The 17,762-nt window shown below is 46.6% G+C and overlaps 7 protein-coding genes across 16 annotated transcripts; 5 read left to right on the plus strand and 2 right to left on the minus strand.

The window, feature by feature from the left end:
• Positions 1 to 12: 12 nt before the first annotated feature.
• Mt2 (Methyltransferase 2) lies at positions 13 to 1,175 on the plus strand. Of its 2 annotated transcripts, none has more exons than NM_001042890.2 (2): positions 13 to 134; positions 184 to 1,175. In NM_001042890.2, the coding sequence occupies exons 1-2, from the start codon at positions 74 to 76 to the stop codon at positions 1,158 to 1,160; spliced, it is 1,038 nt and encodes a 345-aa protein (NP_001036355.1). In that variant the 5' UTR covers positions 13 to 73; the 3' UTR covers positions 1,161 to 1,175. The 2 variants fall into 2 exon arrangements, with proteins under 2 accessions (NP_001036355.1, NP_477475.2); NM_058127.4 differs by having other exon boundaries at positions 38 to 134.
• A 150-nt stretch (positions 1,176 to 1,325) lies between these two features.
• Positions 1,326 to 4,327, plus strand: Ced-12. The gene is made up of 4 exons (NM_135704.3): positions 1,326 to 1,550; positions 1,844 to 2,854; positions 2,915 to 3,466; positions 3,530 to 4,327. The coding sequence occupies exons 1-4, from the start codon at positions 1,439 to 1,441 to the stop codon at positions 4,027 to 4,029; spliced, it is 2,175 nt and encodes a 724-aa protein (NP_609548.1). The 5' UTR covers positions 1,326 to 1,438; the 3' UTR covers positions 4,030 to 4,327.
• Positions 4,253 to 6,773, minus strand: Patsas. 3 transcript variants are annotated; one of them, NM_001370040.1, is made up of 2 exons: positions 4,983 to 6,773; positions 4,253 to 4,927 (listed from the first exon to the last, which is right to left on the minus strand). In NM_001370040.1, the coding sequence occupies exons 1-2, from the start codon at positions 6,630 to 6,632 to the stop codon at positions 4,736 to 4,738; spliced, it is 1,842 nt and encodes a 613-aa protein (NP_001356957.1). In that variant the 5' UTR covers positions 6,633 to 6,773; the 3' UTR covers positions 4,253 to 4,735. All 3 variants share the same exon structure in this region, with proteins under 3 accessions (NP_001356957.1, NP_001356894.1, NP_723724.1).
• Positions 6,774 to 7,238: 465 nt separating this feature from the next.
• Positions 7,239 to 10,658, plus strand: ThrRS (Threonyl-tRNA synthetase). Of its 4 annotated transcripts, none has more exons than NM_001298939.1 (4): positions 7,239 to 7,544; positions 7,980 to 8,040; positions 8,176 to 8,609; positions 8,664 to 10,658. In NM_001298939.1, exons 1-4 carry the CDS (start codon positions 7,383 to 7,385, stop codon positions 10,248 to 10,250), a joined length of 2,244 nt encoding a protein of 747 aa, NP_001285868.1. In that variant the 5' UTR covers positions 7,239 to 7,382; the 3' UTR covers positions 10,251 to 10,658. The 4 variants fall into 4 exon arrangements, with proteins under 4 accessions (NP_001285868.1, NP_723725.1, NP_524839.3 ...); NM_164994.3 differs by having other exon boundaries at positions 8,664 to 10,382; NM_080100.6 differs by having other exon boundaries at positions 7,239 to 7,322; positions 8,664 to 10,382.
• A 50-nt stretch (positions 10,659 to 10,708) lies between these two features.
• On the minus strand, positions 10,709 to 12,604 carry Rab6. Of its 2 annotated transcripts, none has more exons than NM_001298940.1 (1): positions 10,709 to 12,604. In NM_001298940.1, exon 1 carries the CDS (start codon positions 12,285 to 12,287, stop codon positions 11,661 to 11,663), a length of 627 nt encoding a protein of 208 aa, NP_001285869.1. In that variant the 5' UTR covers positions 12,288 to 12,604; the 3' UTR covers positions 10,709 to 11,660. The 2 variants fall into 2 exon arrangements, with proteins under 2 accessions (NP_001285869.1, NP_477172.1); NM_057824.5 differs by having other exon boundaries at positions 10,775 to 12,604.
• A 300-nt stretch (positions 12,605 to 12,904) lies between these two features.
• Phae1 (Phaedra 1) lies at positions 12,905 to 14,152 on the plus strand. Of its 2 annotated transcripts, none has more exons than NM_001298941.1 (1): positions 12,905 to 14,152. In NM_001298941.1, the coding sequence occupies exon 1, from the start codon at positions 13,131 to 13,133 to the stop codon at positions 13,941 to 13,943; it is 813 nt and encodes a 270-aa protein (NP_001285870.1). In that variant the 5' UTR covers positions 12,905 to 13,130; the 3' UTR covers positions 13,944 to 14,152. The 2 variants fall into 2 exon arrangements, with proteins under 2 accessions (NP_001285870.1, NP_609550.1); NM_135706.4 differs by having other exon boundaries at positions 13,107 to 14,010.
• Positions 14,153 to 14,597: 445 nt separating this feature from the next.
• Phae2 (Phaedra 2) lies at positions 14,598 to 15,744 on the plus strand. Of its 2 annotated transcripts, none has more exons than NM_001298942.1 (1): positions 14,598 to 15,744. In NM_001298942.1, exon 1 carries the CDS (start codon positions 14,636 to 14,638, stop codon positions 15,431 to 15,433), a length of 798 nt encoding a protein of 265 aa, NP_001285871.1. In that variant the 5' UTR covers positions 14,598 to 14,635; the 3' UTR covers positions 15,434 to 15,744. The 2 variants fall into 2 exon arrangements, with proteins under 2 accessions (NP_001285871.1, NP_609551.2); NM_135707.3 differs by having other exon boundaries at positions 14,598 to 15,483.
• The last annotated feature ends 2,018 nt before the right edge of the window (positions 15,745 to 17,762 follow it).

A 17,762-nucleotide genomic window follows, 5' to 3' on the forward strand; every position in this document is an offset into this window, starting at 1 on the left:
GCTGTGTGGGGCAGTGTTGGAAAACGTGCCACTCACAACGTGTAGTTTGTAAACAAAAATATATTTAATTAAAATGGTATTTCGGGTCTTAGAACTATTTAGTGGCATTGGCGGCATGCATTATGCCTTTAATTGTGAGTTCGTCGATCATGATACATGCGAAACTAATATATACTTTTGAAGATGCCCAATTGGATGGACAAATAGTTGCCGCCTTGGATGTCAACACCGTGGCCAATGCGGTTTATGCGCACAATTACGGCAGTAATTTGGTGAAAACTAGGAATATTCAAAGCCTGAGTGTAAAGGAAGTCACAAAGCTTCAGGCCAACATGCTGCTGATGTCCCCGCCATGTCAGCCCCACACTCGCCAGGGATTGCAAAGGGACACGGAAGACAAGCGATCGGATGCACTTACTCATCTGTGTGGACTGATCCCAGAGTGCCAGGAACTGGAGTACATACTCATGGAAAACGTCAAGGGTTTCGAGAGCTCACAGGCGCGAAATCAGTTTATTGAATCGCTGGAGCGGTCGGGATTCCATTGGCGGGAGTTTATTCTAACGCCAACGCAATTCAATGTGCCAAATACTCGATATCGCTACTATTGCATCGCCCGCAAGGGTGCAGACTTTCCATTTGCCGGTGGAAAGATCTGGGAAGAAATGCCGGGTGCTATAGCCCAGAATCAGGGTCTTTCACAAATTGCCGAGATTGTGGAGGAAAATGTATCACCCGATTTCCTGGTGCCCGACGATGTCTTGACCAAAAGAGTGCTGGTCATGGACATAATACATCCTGCTCAAAGTAGATCCATGTGCTTTACAAAGGGCTACACCCATTACACCGAGGGCACGGGCTCTGCATACACACCGCTTTCGGAGGACGAATCCCACCGCATCTTCGAGTTGGTCAAGGAAATTGACACAAGTAATCAGGATGCATCGAAGTCGGAGAAGATTTTGCAGCAACGCTTGGACCTGTTGCACCAGGTGAGACTGCGCTATTTCACGCCACGGGAAGTTGCTCGTCTAATGAGTTTTCCGGAGAATTTTGAATTTCCGCCAGAAACAACGAATCGACAAAAGTATCGACTGCTGGGAAATAGTATTAATGTAAAGGTTGTCGGTGAACTTATTAAATTGCTGACGATAAAATAAAACAAAATACAACATATTTGCTTGCTTATTTTCACTTTAATACATTTATTAGCTAGGAAATTACTCTGCGCTGTTATCATTAAAATATTTATTTCAAATCCACATAATTTTCCCGCCCAGTGTTGCCTATGCCACAAAACGCAACGGTTGTGTGCTGTGTGATATTCCATACTACTTGTCAATTGGTCACACTGCACTGAATTAAAAAAAAAAAGAATATAAGTTTACGCAGAAAAACAATAATAATTGCAATTATCGCTAATTGAAAGAGTGCCAAAATGATACCAAAAAAGACGACGGTTAAGGATTCACACATTGTGAAAATAGCCGTGGAGCGAGAGGACCATATAGCGCAGTTGATAAATCTGGATCAAAGGCATCCGCTGGCAAGTGAGTAAATAGCGGATAAAAACAAAGATTTTTCGCTTGCTGAGCAGCAGTTTTAAAGAGAATCTGCTTTAAACATGTAAAACAAAGTTCCAAGAAGTTAATAAACCAGAATTATGTTGAAAGTAGCAAAGGAACCCATCATAAGGGAGGAACTTCCAACCAACGCCCTTCGCTATGTTTAAGTGTTATCGTGATGTCAGCGCACTCATTTCCTCTTTCTCATTTATATGCAAATCATACAATTGGTCAGGAAGTTGCTATTTACAGCGTATTAATGCCGCCTTCGCTTGCAGGTAAAATCCAGGAAATTTGCAATGGTTGGTCCATCAGCGATCACCAGAACTATGCACTCCAGTTCTACGAGCCCACTAACCGAAAGTACGTGACCGAAAAGAATCGCAATGAGATCAAGAATGGCTCCGTACTGCAGCTGCAGTATTCGCCATCCAAGACTGCCTGCGATGCCATGGAGGTGCTGCTCAATGGCAGTCCACAGGAGAAGGCGCTGCGTCTAAAGGAGCTCACTTCCCTAAGCACCGATCACACATTTGCCCTGGAGTTCATCAAGGAGAAGGGTCTCGACACACTCATTAAGATGATTGAGGATGGCGGCCAGACCAACGAAGACATTCTGAAATACAGCCTGGCCAGCTTTGTGGAGCTGATGGAGCACGGCACGGTGTCCTGGGAGGTGCCGGAAAACTCATTCGTGGCCCGCAACATTGAGATCGTGCGAAACTTTCAGAAATATCCTACGAACTGTGGTGAGAGCGCCCTGTCCAACTTGGAGAACATTGTTATGTGCAGCAATAAACATGTGCTTGTTGCCGAGGACATCAAGCTGCAGGATATTCTCCGATTGCTTCAGGATGTCAATTCGCCGGTGATGCGACAAAATGCCATAGCCCTGCTGAACGCTCTGTTCGTCAAAGCAGACGAGGGCCGCCGCAGGACCATTGCTCAAACTATTAGTGCCAAGCAGTTCCGCCTGGCCCTTATCGGCAATGGACTGGGCACAGAGATGACCCACCAGCTGTACGTGCTGCAAACGTTGACTCTCGGCCTGTTGGAGAAGCGCATGCGTATGAAGATGAACGCGCAGGACCAGGACGCGCACGAGAAGATCAAGGAGCTGCGGCGCATTGCCTTCGACGATAATACCAACGCTTTGAATCAAAACGACGATCACATCCGTCGTGGCGGTGGCTCCGGAGCTGGCAATGTCAACTTCTCGCAGTACTACAAAAAGCTGGGCTTCAAGTGCGATATTAACCCTGCCCAGGATTTCATTGAGACGCCGCCGGGTAAGAATATGTTCTTATATTAAAGCTATTTTGGTTGATAATCCGAAACGTATTTCTCAGGTATATTAGCGTTGGATTGCATGGTGTATTTTGCACGCAACTACACGCAACAGTATGCGAAGATCGTCAGGGAGAACTCCTGCCGTGCGGATGAGCACGAGTGTCCCTTCGGACGCACCTCCATCGAATTGGTCAAGGTGCTATGTGACATCCTTCGCATCGGCGAGCCACCAGCCGAGCAATCCGGTGACTTTCAGCCCATGTTCTTTACGCACGATTCGCCGTTCGAGGAATTCTTTTGCATATGCGTCATTACGCTGAATCGCACATGGAAGGATATGCGTGCCACTGCCGAGGACTTCAGCACAACCTTCAGCGTGGTGCGGGAGCAGATCCAGCGCACTCTAAAGGGCAGACCCGAGAACCTGGACGATTTCCGAAACAAGATCGCTTTGTTGACCTATCAGCAGATCACAACACTGCGCCAGCAGGAGCGCACTTCGAAGGAGGAGTGTGATTCCACAGCTTCGGCGATTGTTAAGCTCAAAGAGAAGATATCACCGCAAATTCTTGAGCTAATCAAGCAGCAACGGCTCTCTTTTCTGGTGGAAGGTACAATTTCTAATAAATACATTTCAAGGGCAATCTTAACATGGATAAATCTTGCACTTATAGGTACACATTTTGCAAAATACTTGCGAGGCACTCGAACAAAGGACAAGTTCTGGTACGCTCGTCTTTCGCCGAATCACAAGGTGATTCATTACGGAGATTGCGACGAGAAGACAATACCCACCATGGAGGAGTTGCCCAAGAAACTGCCCATCAGTGAGATTAAGCAATTGCTAGAGGGCAAGGAATGCCCGCATATGAAGGAAACTCGCATTCGGAAATCGGCGGTAAACCTGGCCTTTTCCATCACCTTCGAAAACATGGAGCACTCTACGTTGGACTTTGTGGCACCCGACGAAAGCATATTCAACTACTGGACGGATGGAATAAACGCGCTGCTGGGTCAACCGATGGTCAGCAAGCAAAAGAACGAGGACTTCGACACTCTGCTGTCGATGGAGATCAAATTGCGCCTGCTGGACACGGAAGGTGTGGACATCAGCAAGGACCCACCGCCAATACCGGAGGATCCCGAAAACTATGATTTTTGCTTTGAGAGCTAAGCATAACGAGCACAATTACTTCACGAATTATTCGATTCATTCTAGACTCCCCCATCACCCAAGATACATGCCAAAGTGTACACACAACATAATCGTATTCTCCGATCTGATCTTCTACTAGTATTACTTGTGCAATTCCCCGAACACAAAATGAACAAACTGGTGACGGTCACGTCCAAGTGACTAACCGCTGCCTAGCCATTTAGTGAACTTTACACCATTTATGATTATAATAGGTATATAATATATAGAGATCATTAAATAACACATTTTATACATAACAATTTTGTACAAAAACTAACAAGAGAAGCGTATTCTTATCCAAGCCTAAAAGGTAATTAGTTAGTTAAAAAAAGCAAAAAGCACGGCTGGCCGATGCTTTGAACACCATTGCGGAAGGAATTGATTTGGAGCCGTTAACAATAATGGAATCTTAGCAATGTAATTTATTGATGCTCTGAATTGCACTTGGAATTTGCTATCGATTTGTCCTTCCGCAAGGATATGTTGATTGCAATTGTAAATGATAAAACACGCACTTGACGACCTTTGGTTCGAACTTTAAAGCATTCGAGTAAGCAGTAAGCCTGCGGAGCAAAACCAAACTGGCAGCCTACCCGAGTGGGTCTCTGGCTGCCTCCTCGCAACATTATCCACGCACGGGCAGCTTGCGCCGGCGAGCAGGGGCTCGATCCTAGATCCTTAATCAAATGTTATCCTCCAGCAGGAGATCGTTGTCATCGCCCCGGTCCGGCAGGCAGACAAAGAATTCGAGTAAATTCAGGATGGGACCACGCGAGAAGGGATTCTGATATCGTCCGCGTTTGTCCCGCAAGTAAGGATAACGCTTGTAGTTAAACATCTCGTTTGTGGTGAGATTCATGCAGGCGTGCAGGATCTGCCAGTGCAAATGATGTCAAAACGATTAATATTTTTGGAAAAGAAGCACTTACCGAAGTGCATGTGAGTATCCAACCCAAGCCGCAGAACACAACCGCCTCGATGAGTCCCAGCACATAGAGCATCGTGAAGCCCTCGATCATCACGCAATAGCAGGCAAAGTAGATGGTGAACGAGCAGTTGACGGCCACCGAGAGGACGAACAGGAAGAACCACATTCTGTTCCTCAGTCCCACGCAGTTGTAGATAAAGGGACAGTGGTGGTCAAAGTACGAGACACACCGGTTGCACACGCGGCAGTGTTTGGCTCGCAGCGGCCGGAGGCACCTGCAGCTGTGACATAGTCGGGTTAGCATCACATTTCGCTTCTTCAGTTTGTCGAAGTACGGAATCTGCTTGATGGCCCGGTAGTAGGCATCCGAACTGAGTGGTATATACCCCGGATCCCGGCGATTGGCAATGGCCCAGCTTATCCACATTACGGCGTTCCAGTATATAAAGCAATAGTGCGAGCGTCTCAATATGTTCCACGTAATGGGAATCGCACGGATCATGTACATGGGATAGCCCCAAAGTAGCACAGAGAAGAGAAATAGAAACAGCGGTCCCTTGGAGTCTCCAGCTCCGCCAAAGAGCCAGCCCCAACTTTCCGAGACTGAGGGAATCCAACGGGACTTCTTCTTCACCTCGCCGTACAGCAGGCGCACCACATCCTGGTGCTGATGAGCCTGTGCCAACATGATCGGCGTCTTTCCATTCTTGTCCCTCGGTTCCAGATCCAGCTGGGACTTCTCGCACAGCAGGCGAACGCACGTCATGTTACCAGACAGGCAAGCCAGATGCAGTGGAGTCGATCCAAAGTTGTCCGTCTTTTGAAGCTCAACGCCGGAATACATGAGGAGTCGCATAAGATCGGCATGTCCCTTGTACGCTGCCCAGTGGAGTGCCGTATCGCCGTTTATGTCAGTTAGGTTGTTCAGCGCTCCCATTCCAAGAAGATAGGCCGCCGTTGCAGTACGGCCGTACATGCAGGCGAGATGGAGGGGTGTAAGTCCCTTGAAGTCCGCCGCATTGACGGCAACTCCAGCCTGGAGGAGGACCTGCACCACGGACGCATGACCCTTCCTGCACGCCCAGTGAATGGGCCGTGGACCCTGCGTACCCAAACAGGGCAGATCGATCGGAGCCGTGCGTTCGATGAGGTATCGCATCAGCTGGACATTGCCGTTGAGAGCTATCCAGTGGGCTGGCGTGTAGCCATGACGATCCCTGGCCGACAGACACTCCATGCCGAACTTGTCCACGAGATTCTCCACCTCGCTGACCTCTCCGTTCTTGATAATATCGAAGATGTCGTCCAAACTCACGGTGGTGGCACCATCGAGCCCCTCAAAGAGGAGCACATTTTCGTGGTCCTCGACGCCGCTACTGCCGTGTCCACCGTCCGTGCCGCGACCCGTTAATGGCGGCGAATGCGGTCGATGATCCAAATGGATGTCGTCGGCGTGGGCATGGCCATCCTCCTCCGCGACGACCATGTTGCAGGAGGAGGAGGCGGTTAGGGGCAACGCCCACACACTGCGCGCCGCCCCCGGACTTGGATGCACCTTCGAGGCCATGTAGAACTCGAAGTCCACGCCCAGACGGTCCGCCGTTCCACCGTTGCCTTGATGCAGGGGGTTTTCCAGTAGGTGTGCAATCTTGTCGCCTTTTTCCGTTACGCTCCGACCGAAATTTGTACTCTGTTTGGCCAATCTTAGGCGTGGAATGCTAGGTAAACACGACTGCACTCGATGGCGAGGAAATTATGTCAGCACTGTGAGAAAATCAATATTTGTCCCGAATCGCAGGACTCGAATTGGGGCCACTTTCGAACTCGACTTGGCGCCAAACAAATCAACAGCTGACCGTTATTTTCGCAGTTGGGCGCGCAGTGTTGCCAACACATACTGGTAATTAAGACTTTTCTCAGCGAGGGGTGATTTAAGATTTAAGTCAAGAAGTATTAAAGAAAAAATATATATATTTAATTTGTTGGAAGGTCAATTGTTGAAACCGAGGTATCATTTAGCTTAACTTAAATATACTAGAAATCTCGTGGCATAAGCAAACTAAAAAAAAAAGGTTTATCAACTGACTTTTATATTAGTTTTAACATTATTGGGAAACATTTGTTTTCCGCCGCTAGAAACCTTTAAAATGTATACTACTATATTGCTTGGTACGAATGTTGCATTTTGAACTGATGCTAGCATTGCATTTTGTAAGGTTCCCATGTCTCTGTTATTTTGCCACCTGGTAACACTGTGCCCCTTTTTGATAAATTTGTTTCGTAAAAAATGGGCGACAACGTGGTGACGGAACTAAATAACTTGGATTTGAACAATCAAAAGGCATGTTAAACTCTTTTCGAACTGCATTCGAGTGTATGAGAAGTGCTAGTTAGCCGAATTATGTTGAAGTTGGCGCCGCAGGGCGGCAGATATTATAGCCAAATAAGCCGCATTTGCCAGTGGATTTTGCCGAAAATTCAGACGCAGTCGAAGCCACCAAAACAACAACAACAACAGCAACCACAATTGAAAGAACAACAACAACACAGCTACGCAACTTTGGTTGGTGTTTTAAGCTAAAAAGAATTGACCTAAACTTCAATTTAAACGCCTGTTACTGCTGGCACGTGTAAATGTTATGCTTGTCTGTGTGAGTGTATGCGATTCTCCAATGAATCAGTGCCGCCGGCTGTGACGTCACTAACAACCAACCAACTTCATGAGTGTCTGTTTTTTTTTGCTACTCTATTGCATCAGCCATAAAACGACGAAGATACGCTCAAAGACGGCTCGATAAAACAGAGATAGGAGCACCGAAAACATAGCACCGAAAAGTGCTCATTGCCATGTCCCCAATTGTTTAAACAATAAGAAAACATCAGTCGAAAGTAGATACCGAAAAAGAGCATTTGTCTAATTGCATACGTAGCACACTTGTGGCCACTTGAATATCTCCGGTTTATATTGATTTTTAACCTATTTCCGATGGATTTGCAGGCTGCCAAGATGAAGAAGGAGAAAAAGGAGAAGCCATCCGGCGGTGGAGATACTCGCAAGGGTAAGTAATTCTAACTAAGAATTAAAAACACAAAACGCACTTCCGTCTGTAAGATATGTAGCATATCTTTAAGATTAGCTGCCTTCTTCTCTCTAATACCTGAAATTCCACTGATCTCTGCTATATTGATTTCAGAACTCAGTCCCTTGCCCAAGTACATCGAGGAGCGCAATGTCTTCTGGGAGAAGTGCAAGGCGGAATACGAGGCCGAACTGGCGGCCAAGAAGCGTGAGCCCATCAAGGTGACACTGCCCGATGGCAAGCAGGTGGACGCCACCTCCTGGGAGACCACTCCGTACGAAGTGGCCCGCGGCATTAGTCAGGGTCTCGCTGACAACACCGTCATCTCCAAGGTGAACGGCGAGGTGTGGGATTTGGACCGTGTGCTCGAGGGAAACTGCACCCTGCAGCTTCTCAAGTTCGACGACCCTGAGGCGCAGGCCGTCTTCTGGCACAGCTCTGCCCACATCATGGGTGAGGCCATGGAGCGCATCTATGGTGGACACCTGTGCTACGGTCCGCCCATTGAAAACGGCTTCTACTACGACATGCATCTGGAGGGCGAGGGTGTAAGTAATTTGTGATGTTCAGTAAGAATTAAATTAAATTGAACGCCCAATTAGATCTCCACCAACGACTACGGCGCCATGGAGGGTCTGGTTAAGCAAATTGTCAAGGAGAAGCAGAACTTCGAACGTCTGGAGATGAAGAAGTCCGACCTGCTGGAGATGTTCAAATACAATGAGTTCAAGGTGCGCATTCTCAACGAGAAGGTGACCACCGACCGCACCACTGTCTACAAGTGCGGTTCTTTGATCGATCTCTGCCGCGGACCTCATGTTCGTCACACCGGCAAGGTGAAGGCCCTGAAGATCACCAAGAACTCCTCTACCTACTGGGAGGGTAAGGCTGACGCTGAGACACTGCAACGCGTCTACGGCATCTCGTTCCCCGACCCGAAGCAGCTCAAGGAGTGGGAGAAACTTCAGGAGGAGGCGGCTAAGCGTGATCACCGCAAAATCGGTCGCGAGCAGGAGCTGTTCTTCTTCCATGAACTTTCGCCTGGCTCATGCTTTTTCCAGCCGCGAGGAGCGCACATCTACAACACCCTGATGGGCTTCATCAAGGCGGAATATAGAAAGCGTGGTTTCCAAGAAGTCATTTCCCCCAACATCTACAACGCTAAGTTGTGGATGACCTCCGGCCACTGGCAGCACTATGCCGAGAACATGTTCTCCTTCGAGGCCGAGAAGGAGAAGTTCGCCCTCAAGCCCATGAATTGTCCAGGACATTGTCTCATCTTCGATAACCGCAATCGATCCTGGCGAGAGCTGCCACTGCGAATGGCCGACTTCGGTGTGCTTCATCGCAACGAGCTCTCCGGTGCTTTAACCGGATTAACTCGCGTGCGTCGCTTCCAGCAGGACGATGCGCACATCTTCTGTGCCCCCGAGCAGATTAAAAGCGAAATGAAGGGCTGCCTGGAGTTCCTGAAGTATGTGTATACCATTTTCGGATTCTCCTTCCAGCTGGTGCTGTCCACACGCCCGGATAATTACCTTGGCGAGTTGGAACAGTGGAATGATGCGGAAAAGGCGCTGGCTGAATCACTCAACGAGTTTGGAATGCCGTGGAAGGAGAACCCCGGCGATGGCGCCTTCTACGGACCGAAGATTGATATTACCATTATGGATGCACTGAAGCGTGCCCATCAGTGCGCCACCATCCAGTTGGACTTCCAGCTGCCAATTCGTTTTAATCTCAGCTACATCGCCGACGATGGCGAGAAGAAGAGGCCGGTGATCATCCATCGCGCTATTCTTGGCTCAGTGGAGCGGATGATTGCCATTCTCACGGAGAACTTTGCTGGCAAGTGGCCCTTCTGGCTATCACCGCGCCAGGTGATGGTCGTTCCAGTGGGTCCTGCCTATGATCAGTACGCCCAGTCAGTGCGGGATCAGTTGCACGATGCTGGATTCATGAGCGAGGCGGATTGCGATGCCGGCGACACGATGAACAAGAAGATACGCAATGCTCAGTTGGCCCAGTTCAACTTCATTCTGGTGGTGGGCGACAAGGAGCGCTCCTCGAATACCGTTAACGTGCGCACTCGGGACAACAAGGTGCACGGCGAGGTCTCCGTGGCGGAACTCATCACAAAGCTGCAAAAGATTCGCGACGAATTCATCGCCAACGAGGACAGCTTCTAAGACTCTATTTCGAACTATTTATCAAAAGTATACTTAACATTTGCATAGCAAAGCAAGTACGCATTTTTGTTCTTTCTATGTATTTACGCTTACGAAACCGGAATTCACAAATAAAAAACCAAATCCAAACACATTTTAAGGTGTTTCAAATAGAAGAGAAGAGCATGCAATCAAATAAAAGCAATTCGATTCAATATACGATTATTAAGCTTCCCCAACTAAAAATCGTATTTTTCTGATCCACCTTAAGCCGCCTATTTCACTCCAGTTTCTTGACGAATCAGTGGAATTTGTCAGCAATTGAGGACTAGTCATGCCGACACAGAGGTGCGCTGTAGTCCATTCAGGAACGATTTGGAATGATAAGATAAGTCGGCCCACATTTGGCGGAAAACTTTTTGGGAAAGGTGTGCGTGCACCCACAACGTATGAGTCATGTTTTGAATTTATTTTTTTGTATTAATTTATTGCTAGTATCTTGTATACTTTTCATTTTCATAATTTGATTTATTAAAAATTGCATCAATAGTTTATGTTTTTATTCAATTATCAATTTTGTAAGCTTTTGCTTTTCGCGTAAAAAATGCACAAAGTTCTCTCGCTAATCGAAGCAAAAATCGTTAATAATATTGTTAAGTGTTTGCTCTGCTCGTGCTCTGCTTATCTGTTTCAGTTTTAGTCATAAAAATACATATTTTATATTTGTGTATATTTATTCATAAGATGCACGTGGCCAAGTCCTATGCCATCCACAGTTCCAGTTAGCAGTCGCGTTCGCTGTGCTAAAAAAAAAACCGAAATCCTAACCAAAACTGGCGAAACAAAAGCCGCAAACAGAACAGAACGGGGGCTAAAATTGGAAACAAAATGCCTGGCTGGTGGAATCATTGAACACAGACTGGCTGCGTGGTATCTACGACTGCTGGAGATGCCGAGAGCTGGAATGTCGGAGGATCCTGGGACCGCCTGGCCTGACATAAGTACATGGTCTTGGGTTTTTTTTCGTTTAGAGGGTTTAGGGGGTATCGGAAATGCACTACACTATATTCTTGTCTGGTAGCTAACTCGCAAATATTACTCTGATCTTGATCCCTGATCTCGTGTCAATGAGTTAGCATTCGCACTCGCCTGCGCTCGGGATTAGCTCGTCAATTAACAGTAATTAGTTAGCCGATTTCGTTAATTGTTGTTTAGTCTATTTGCCTTTGCTATCATTTGTTACTTTATAAATAAACTTAAACGTAAAGTGTGTATGTGTGTATAGATGTTGAGGAATCCGCCGCAGATCCGGCCAGTACATACACCTGACACCTGTGTACACCAGTGCTGCTGGCCGATCTCCTGCATCTGCATCTGCTCCTGCTGTTGAAAAAGGGGGAGAGGATGGTTGGATCGTCGGCTCAACCGGTTCTAGCAGGCGCAGCCGCCCTCGGGATCCTTTGTCTCGTTGGGTGAGTCCTTTAGCACAACCTCCTGCATGTCCTCGGAGGGCTTGTTCTCCGTGGAATCCATGCCGGGCAGTGCCGCGGCCACCCGTCGGAACAATTGCTTCACATTGTAGCCGGCCTTGGCGCTTGTCTCGATGAACATCACGTTAAGCTCCTTCGCCTTGCGCTCACCCTCCTCGGTGGACACCTGACGCTTGTCGGAGAGATCCGTCTTGTTGCCCACCAGCATGATGATGACGTCGCTACCCCGCTCCGTGCGCACGTCATCGATCCACTTGGAGGTCTGGTGGAACGAGTTGGTGTTGGTGATATCGTAAACGACCACTGCCACCGTGGAGTCGCGTATGTACGAGGGTATCAGCGAGCGGAATCGCTCCTGTCCCGCCGTATCCCACAGCTGCAGGCGCACAGTGCGATCCTCCAGGTACATGGTCTTCGATAGGAAATCAATTCCGATCGTCGCCTGGTACGTGTTGTCGAAGCTGTCGTACATGAAGCGCGTAATCAGCGAGGTCTTGCCCACACTCTGCTCGCCGAGGAAGACGAGCTTGAACTTCCGCAGCGGATTGCCAAAATCTCCGGATGACATCTTCCTCAACGTACGTGTCTACTTTTTCTTAATTACGGGTTTGCTGAACTCTCTTCTCGCTCCGCTCCGCTCTCACCAATCTCCACCCCTCCTCACTGTTTATAATGGGGCTGGGCCAGCGGTTTTCGGGGCCCTTTCGCACTGCGATTTCTCGGGATGCACCGCTTTCAAGTTGCCGCACTCTATTACACACGCTCTAAATGCTTTCCGTCTGGCTAAAGACTCAATTGCGGCTCGAATGGCTTGGTAAATCGCTAGGTTGAGTCGTGGAAAAATTACGGTCTCTGCTTCTTCTTCTTTAACTTCTGAGTCAGTTGCTGTGTGACCAGAGTGGCAATCAAAAGCAATTTCTCTGCCACGCTATCGATAAACGCATATTTGTACTAAATCGATGTTTTATGATTTAAAAAAAAATCGATTGATATTCGTTACCGTTATTAAATAATTTTAACTAAAATTTACCTGCTTAAAATGTTTAAATACTGATGAAGTACAAGGTAATTGCTTAACTTTTTATTTCATATTAAAAAGTGAATACTAAGTGTAAGAAATACTAACAGGTGATAACGCGATTTTCAAATATAAAGCTCTCTAAAGTGATTTGCTTGTTTTTAGATAAACGAGCGTAGGTATTTGCCCATCCTATCGGTGGAACTTGACGTACTTCTGTCAAAGAGTCACTGTTCGGGCGTCGCTTAATCTCAAATTATAATAAGTGGTTATCTGAAGAACACACGGTCCTTAATTGAAAGCCTTATCTGCTGGCGCTGGCAAAATTTTGGAATGGCGAATTAATTTAAACGTGCCGCGATAAAGGTCGATGTAAACAGTTCCGCGAAAACTATGTTAGCGAACGGACAGCAAACAAAGTCGTTGGCCAGTGGGCTTCTTCTCCTACTGGGCATATGCCGAATATCCGGAGTGGCTATCGGCGCACCCGAGGGGCGTGTCGTGGGTGGATCTCCGGCAGCGGTGAATAGTGCTCCCTATGCGGTGTCCATGCAGTACGGTGGCACCCATTACTGTGCCGCCAGCATTCTGAATGCCAACTGGCTAGTCACCGCTGCCCACTGCCTGACCAATAGTAACCAGGTGCTGGGCAGCACCTTGGTGGCCGGAAGCATCGCGGTGGACGGAACTGCAAGCACTACGCAGACGCGGAGCATCACGTACTTCGTGATCAATGACTTGTACACCGGCGGAACTGTGCCCTATGACATCGGAATGATCTACACGCCCACCGCCTTCGTTTGGAGCGCCGCCGTTGCCCCAGTGACGCTACCATCCTCGGGAGTGGTGCCCACTGGCACCGCCAATCTGTACGGATGGGGCAGCACTAGCACCACGAATACCGCCTCCTATCCGTCGACCCTGCAGGTGGCCACCAATGTGCCTATCATTTCGCTGAGCTCCTGCGAAAGCGCCCTGGGCACCAAGGGCAGCGATGTCCACTCGACCAATCTGTGCACTGGTCCTCTAACTGGCGGCGTTAGCATTTGCACCTCGGATTCGGGCGGACCACTGGTCCAGGGCAATGTCCTTATTGGCATCGTGTCCTGGGGCAAGTTACCTTGTGGTCAGGCCAACTCACCGTCGGTTTACGTGCAGGTCTCGTCGTTTATATCGTGGATATCGGCTAACCAGCAGGTGTCCTAAATAGTCGAGTTTTTCCCTATTTTTTCAATAAAAGCAATCAAATGTGTGTCCCTAGTGGCGGTCACTTAAATGTGGGACTTTCCTTCGCATCACAGCTACTATATCAAACAACGAGCTGTTTTTTAAAGTTTATCTTATCTCGTAAAGAGAGAGGAACACGGTGAGCAACCAACGAACAGATTTATATGCTTCACATATTTTCGGGCTGTAAATAACAATTTCTTACATTGCACAATAACAGAATAACGAACCGAATCATTGTGAAATATGTGAGTTAAGTAAATAATGTTGAGACTATGGTTTCAAAATCTAAACATTTCTTACCAGAACTAACCTTTTTAACAATGGTCTTATAGATATTATATTTATAATATTTTCCTTATCAATGGACGGGGATCCCCTCGAAAATACAGAATGACAAACTTGAGATATTGCCCTCAACACCCTTTTGCATCTATTCTCATTGTTGACTGAGTCTATCATAACAAGAGAGAAATATATATATATAAAATCGTATAATCTTAAGTTATAATAGGCTCTTATCTGAAAGACAAGGGCTCTGATTGAAAGTTCTTATCATATTCTCGGTTGGCTCGCATGAAATTTTTTATCACGAATTAATTTAAAAAGCCGTCGATAGTGCCAATGTAAACAGTTCTGTGAAAACCATGATTGCGAATGGACAACAAACCATGTGGCGCCATCGCCACCTGGCCACTATCCTCCTGCTGGCGGTGTGCGTTTCCCAAGGATCTGGATTAGCCTTGGACCAACCCGAAGGACGCGTTGTGGGTGGAAAAGCGGCGGCGGCCAATAGTGCTCCGTATATAGTGTCCATGCAGTACGGAGGAACTCACTATTGCGCCGCTAACATCATTAATTCCAACTGGCTGGTAACGGCTGCTCACTGCCTGGCCAATAGGAATCAAGTACTTGGAAGCACCCTGGTGGCTGGAAGCATTGCGGTGGCCGGAACAGCGAGCACAACACAGAAGAGGCAAATCACCCACTATGTGATCAATGATCTTTATACCGGCGGAACTGTGCCCTATGACATCGGATTGATTTACACGCCCACCGCCTTCACTTGGACCGCTGCAGTGGCTCCGGTGAAGCTGCCATCGTCCGGCGTGAGGCCAACTGGAAAGGCTGACCTCTTTGGCTGGGGCAGTACTAGCAAAACGAATAGCCCCTCATATCCGAAAACCCTCCAGGAGGCGAAGAACATACCCATCATAAGCCTCGACTCCTGCGCTGCGGCACTTGGCTCTAAGGGTCAGGATGTGCACACCACGAACCTGTGCACAGGTCCTCTCACCGGCGGCACCAGCTTTTGCACCTCGGACTCCGGTGGTCCGCTGGTCCAGGGAAACGTTCTAATCGGCATCGTGTCTTGGGGAAAACTTCCATGTGGTCAGCCCAACTCTCCGTCGGTGTATGTCCAGGTCTCCTCGTTCATAACATGGATAGCAGCCAACCAAAAGAAATGAATTCTGGAGTATAAGATAGTATCTGAATAAAGAAATACTTATGAGATTGCAGTATCACGTGCTTATTATAAATGACAACTTTTAGAGTCTTTAAAATCATGCATTAATTGATTGTAATGTATCTTTGAAAGAACTTAAAAGCATTTATATACATTTTGTTATATGTCGAATTATCTTATCTAATAAATAAATAGAGCTAGTTTAAGAAGATGGTAACCAATGTATATATATATTTTATAACAAAGTAAATCAGATAAGACTATAAATGTTTTAGATATCCAACTTATATGTGAACCCAATTTTAACTAGATAAAGCTTTCCAAGAAGTAGCAAAAATAAAGATATAAAAATAAGCTTTATCTTTTCTTTTGTTATAAAAAACTGAATATAAACCAAAAAAGGGTAATGTCAACAAGATGTTATCTTTACCAAGAAATATCCGGATTAACTTTCCATTTTTCTATTGCACAACTATTCTGAGCACTATACTCCCCAGGGAACTTAGCACTTGGAATGAGTTTTGCTTTTGAATCCGTCTCACTTTTGGTGTCAGCACGTCCAGATTTCATTTCATCCCAGACACTCCTCTTCAATCGCTGTTTTTATCAATCATATTGATCGGAATGTTCTTATTGGGAAACTAATTGCTCGGTAAGTTGCTGGACACGATCGCAATCAGTTTATTGACACGACCAGTACATAATTGAATGGACATATCAATTTCCCATCACAATCACACCAGCAAAGCTTATTAAGTGCCTCCAAAAGAGCTTCGCAAGCAAGGCGGCCAAGAGCGCGGAACGTGGCCCAAAGAACGATGGCCAGAACACGCCCGCAGCTAATCAGGCTCTAATGGCGATAAATATTTCATTCTATATTATTCTGTTTCCATTCCCCCAACCAAACACGCCTCCAAGTCCCAGTCAAGCTGCCTGGCCAAGGAGTCAAGACAAAGCGACGACTCAACGGGAATGGACAGGGGAGTCCACCAGAACAGACCCACCGACGGACCCCCGCCTCCATCAGACGGACAAAATCTCCGACGCGATCGATGAAGACAAGGCTGATAAAGGAGTCACCATGCGGGAACCAGAGATGCCGCAGTGAGTCCACCCGAATTTCGAAAAAGTGGAAGTTGCATTTCTTATAGAGAGTAATCAATTGCGATCATTTGCAGCATATTATGAAGAACAAGTTTTAAAACTCAAAAAATTTGTTTAGTATAAGTTTAAAAAGAGTTTTTAGTTTATAAAAGTGAATACAAACTTATGTTGCATTCACGATGTCATCTCCGTTCTGAACAAAAGAAATTCATCTGAGCAAAGTTGAGGCAAGGCCAGATCACTGTGCTTCCTTCGCAATCTTTGTGTTATGAATCGAACAGATTTATGCAACCTGGCGAACAACATGGGCGGCTGCTCCTCCGTCGCCAGTCTCCAGATCCCTGCTCCCTCAATCGTTTGCTGCGTTCCTCCGCCGACGAGGATGAGGATGAGGATGCGACCGCGACATTTGGCTGCGCCATTATGAGTAATGGAGTAATGCCTGGAATTATTTACTTGGGGGCTTTATTGGCGTCGGCATTTGGCATCGGAATGAATGTCTGTGCTTTATGGTCTTTTGTGTATATACACACGCAAGTATATATTATTATATTTTTTCATGTCGGGATTCTGCGGTCGGAAAGACTGCGAATGGTTTTATAATTGGTAAAGGGAAGAACGGATTATTGAAATGAGTTAGATATGATTGGGCCATAAATAAGAGGTATAGATTGCATTGTTGATTCAAATAAAGTGACTAATGTGTTTGAAAAAATAGTAAATAGTGTAAAATATACAAAATATGTGTGAACAAATAAATTCTTGTCTTAACAAATAATATTCATATTTGCATTATGCTAGGTATAATTTTGTGTACATGAAGTTGAAAGTAAAGCCCCGCAAAAGTTACACCATTATTTTAATCACATGTCACGGACAATTATGTGTGGTGTCAATGAAGGCAGCTTGTCACTTTCTAGTTCATTCAACTCTTTAAATAAACTATTGAAGGTTTTTATTTTTCAAAAAAATAGCCCGTCCGAACTTTTATCTTTGCAATCGTTCCGCGAACTTTGGCCAATCTTATGGACAAAATCTAAAGCGAAATCTAATTTTTAATTGGCCAACAAACTGCGGACAAGCGACATTTCATGCTTATCGGCAGTACAACCAGCAATTAATCTCCCTTCGGTGGAATGGAGAAGACTCTCTTAGCAGATGCTCTCTTTCTCTCGAGAGAATATATCTCTTTCGCTGCAGCTTTCGAACGAGAATCTTTGGCGCGC

Source organism: Drosophila melanogaster, chromosome 2L (assembly GCF_000001215.4).
Source record: "Drosophila melanogaster chromosome 2L".
In the NCBI taxonomy this organism is placed as follows: Eukaryota; Metazoa; Arthropoda; class Insecta; order Diptera; family Drosophilidae; genus Drosophila; species Drosophila melanogaster.

Coding starts and splice junctions, on each gene's coding strand:
- ThrRS (NM_001298939.1), top strand. CDS start 7,383: ATGTTGAAGTTGGCGCCGCAGGGCGGCAGATATTATAGCCAAATAAGC. Junction 7,545..7,979: donor AACACAGCTACGCAACTTTG/GTTGGTGTTTTA, acceptor ATGGATTTGCAG/GCTGCCAAGATGAAGAAGGA. Junction 8,610..8,663: donor TGCATCTGGAGGGCGAGGGT/GTAAGTAATTTG, acceptor ACGCCCAATTAG/ATCTCCACCAACGACTACGG.
- Phae2 (NM_001298942.1), top strand. CDS start 14,636: ATGTGGCGCCATCGCCACCTGGCCACTATCCTCCTGCTGGCGGTGTGC.
- Rab6 (NM_001298940.1), bottom strand. CDS start 12,287: ATGTCATCCGGAGATTTTGGCAATCCGCTGCGGAAGTTCAAGCTCGTC.
- Phae1 (NM_001298941.1), top strand. CDS start 13,131: ATGTTAGCGAACGGACAGCAAACAAAGTCGTTGGCCAGTGGGCTTCTT.
- Ced-12 (NM_135704.3), top strand. CDS start 1,439: ATGATACCAAAAAAGACGACGGTTAAGGATTCACACATTGTGAAAATA. Junction 1,551..1,843: donor TCAAAGGCATCCGCTGGCAA/GTGAGTAAATAG, acceptor CTTCGCTTGCAG/GTAAAATCCAGGAAATTTGC. Junction 2,855..2,914: donor TTTCATTGAGACGCCGCCGG/GTAAGAATATGT, acceptor CGTATTTCTCAG/GTATATTAGCGTTGGATTGC.
- Patsas (NM_164993.2), bottom strand. CDS start 6,548: ATGGCCTCGAAGGTGCATCCAAGTCCGGGGGCGGCGCGCAGTGTGTGG. Junction 4,928..4,982: donor GGATACTCACATGCACTTCG/GTAAGTGCTTCT, acceptor TTGCACTGGCAG/ATCCTGCACGCCTGCATGAA.
- Mt2 (NM_001042890.2), top strand. CDS start 74: ATGGTATTTCGGGTCTTAGAACTATTTAGTGGCATTGGCGGCATGCAT. Junction 135..183: donor CATGCATTATGCCTTTAATT/GTGAGTTCGTCG, acceptor ATACTTTTGAAG/ATGCCCAATTGGATGGACAA.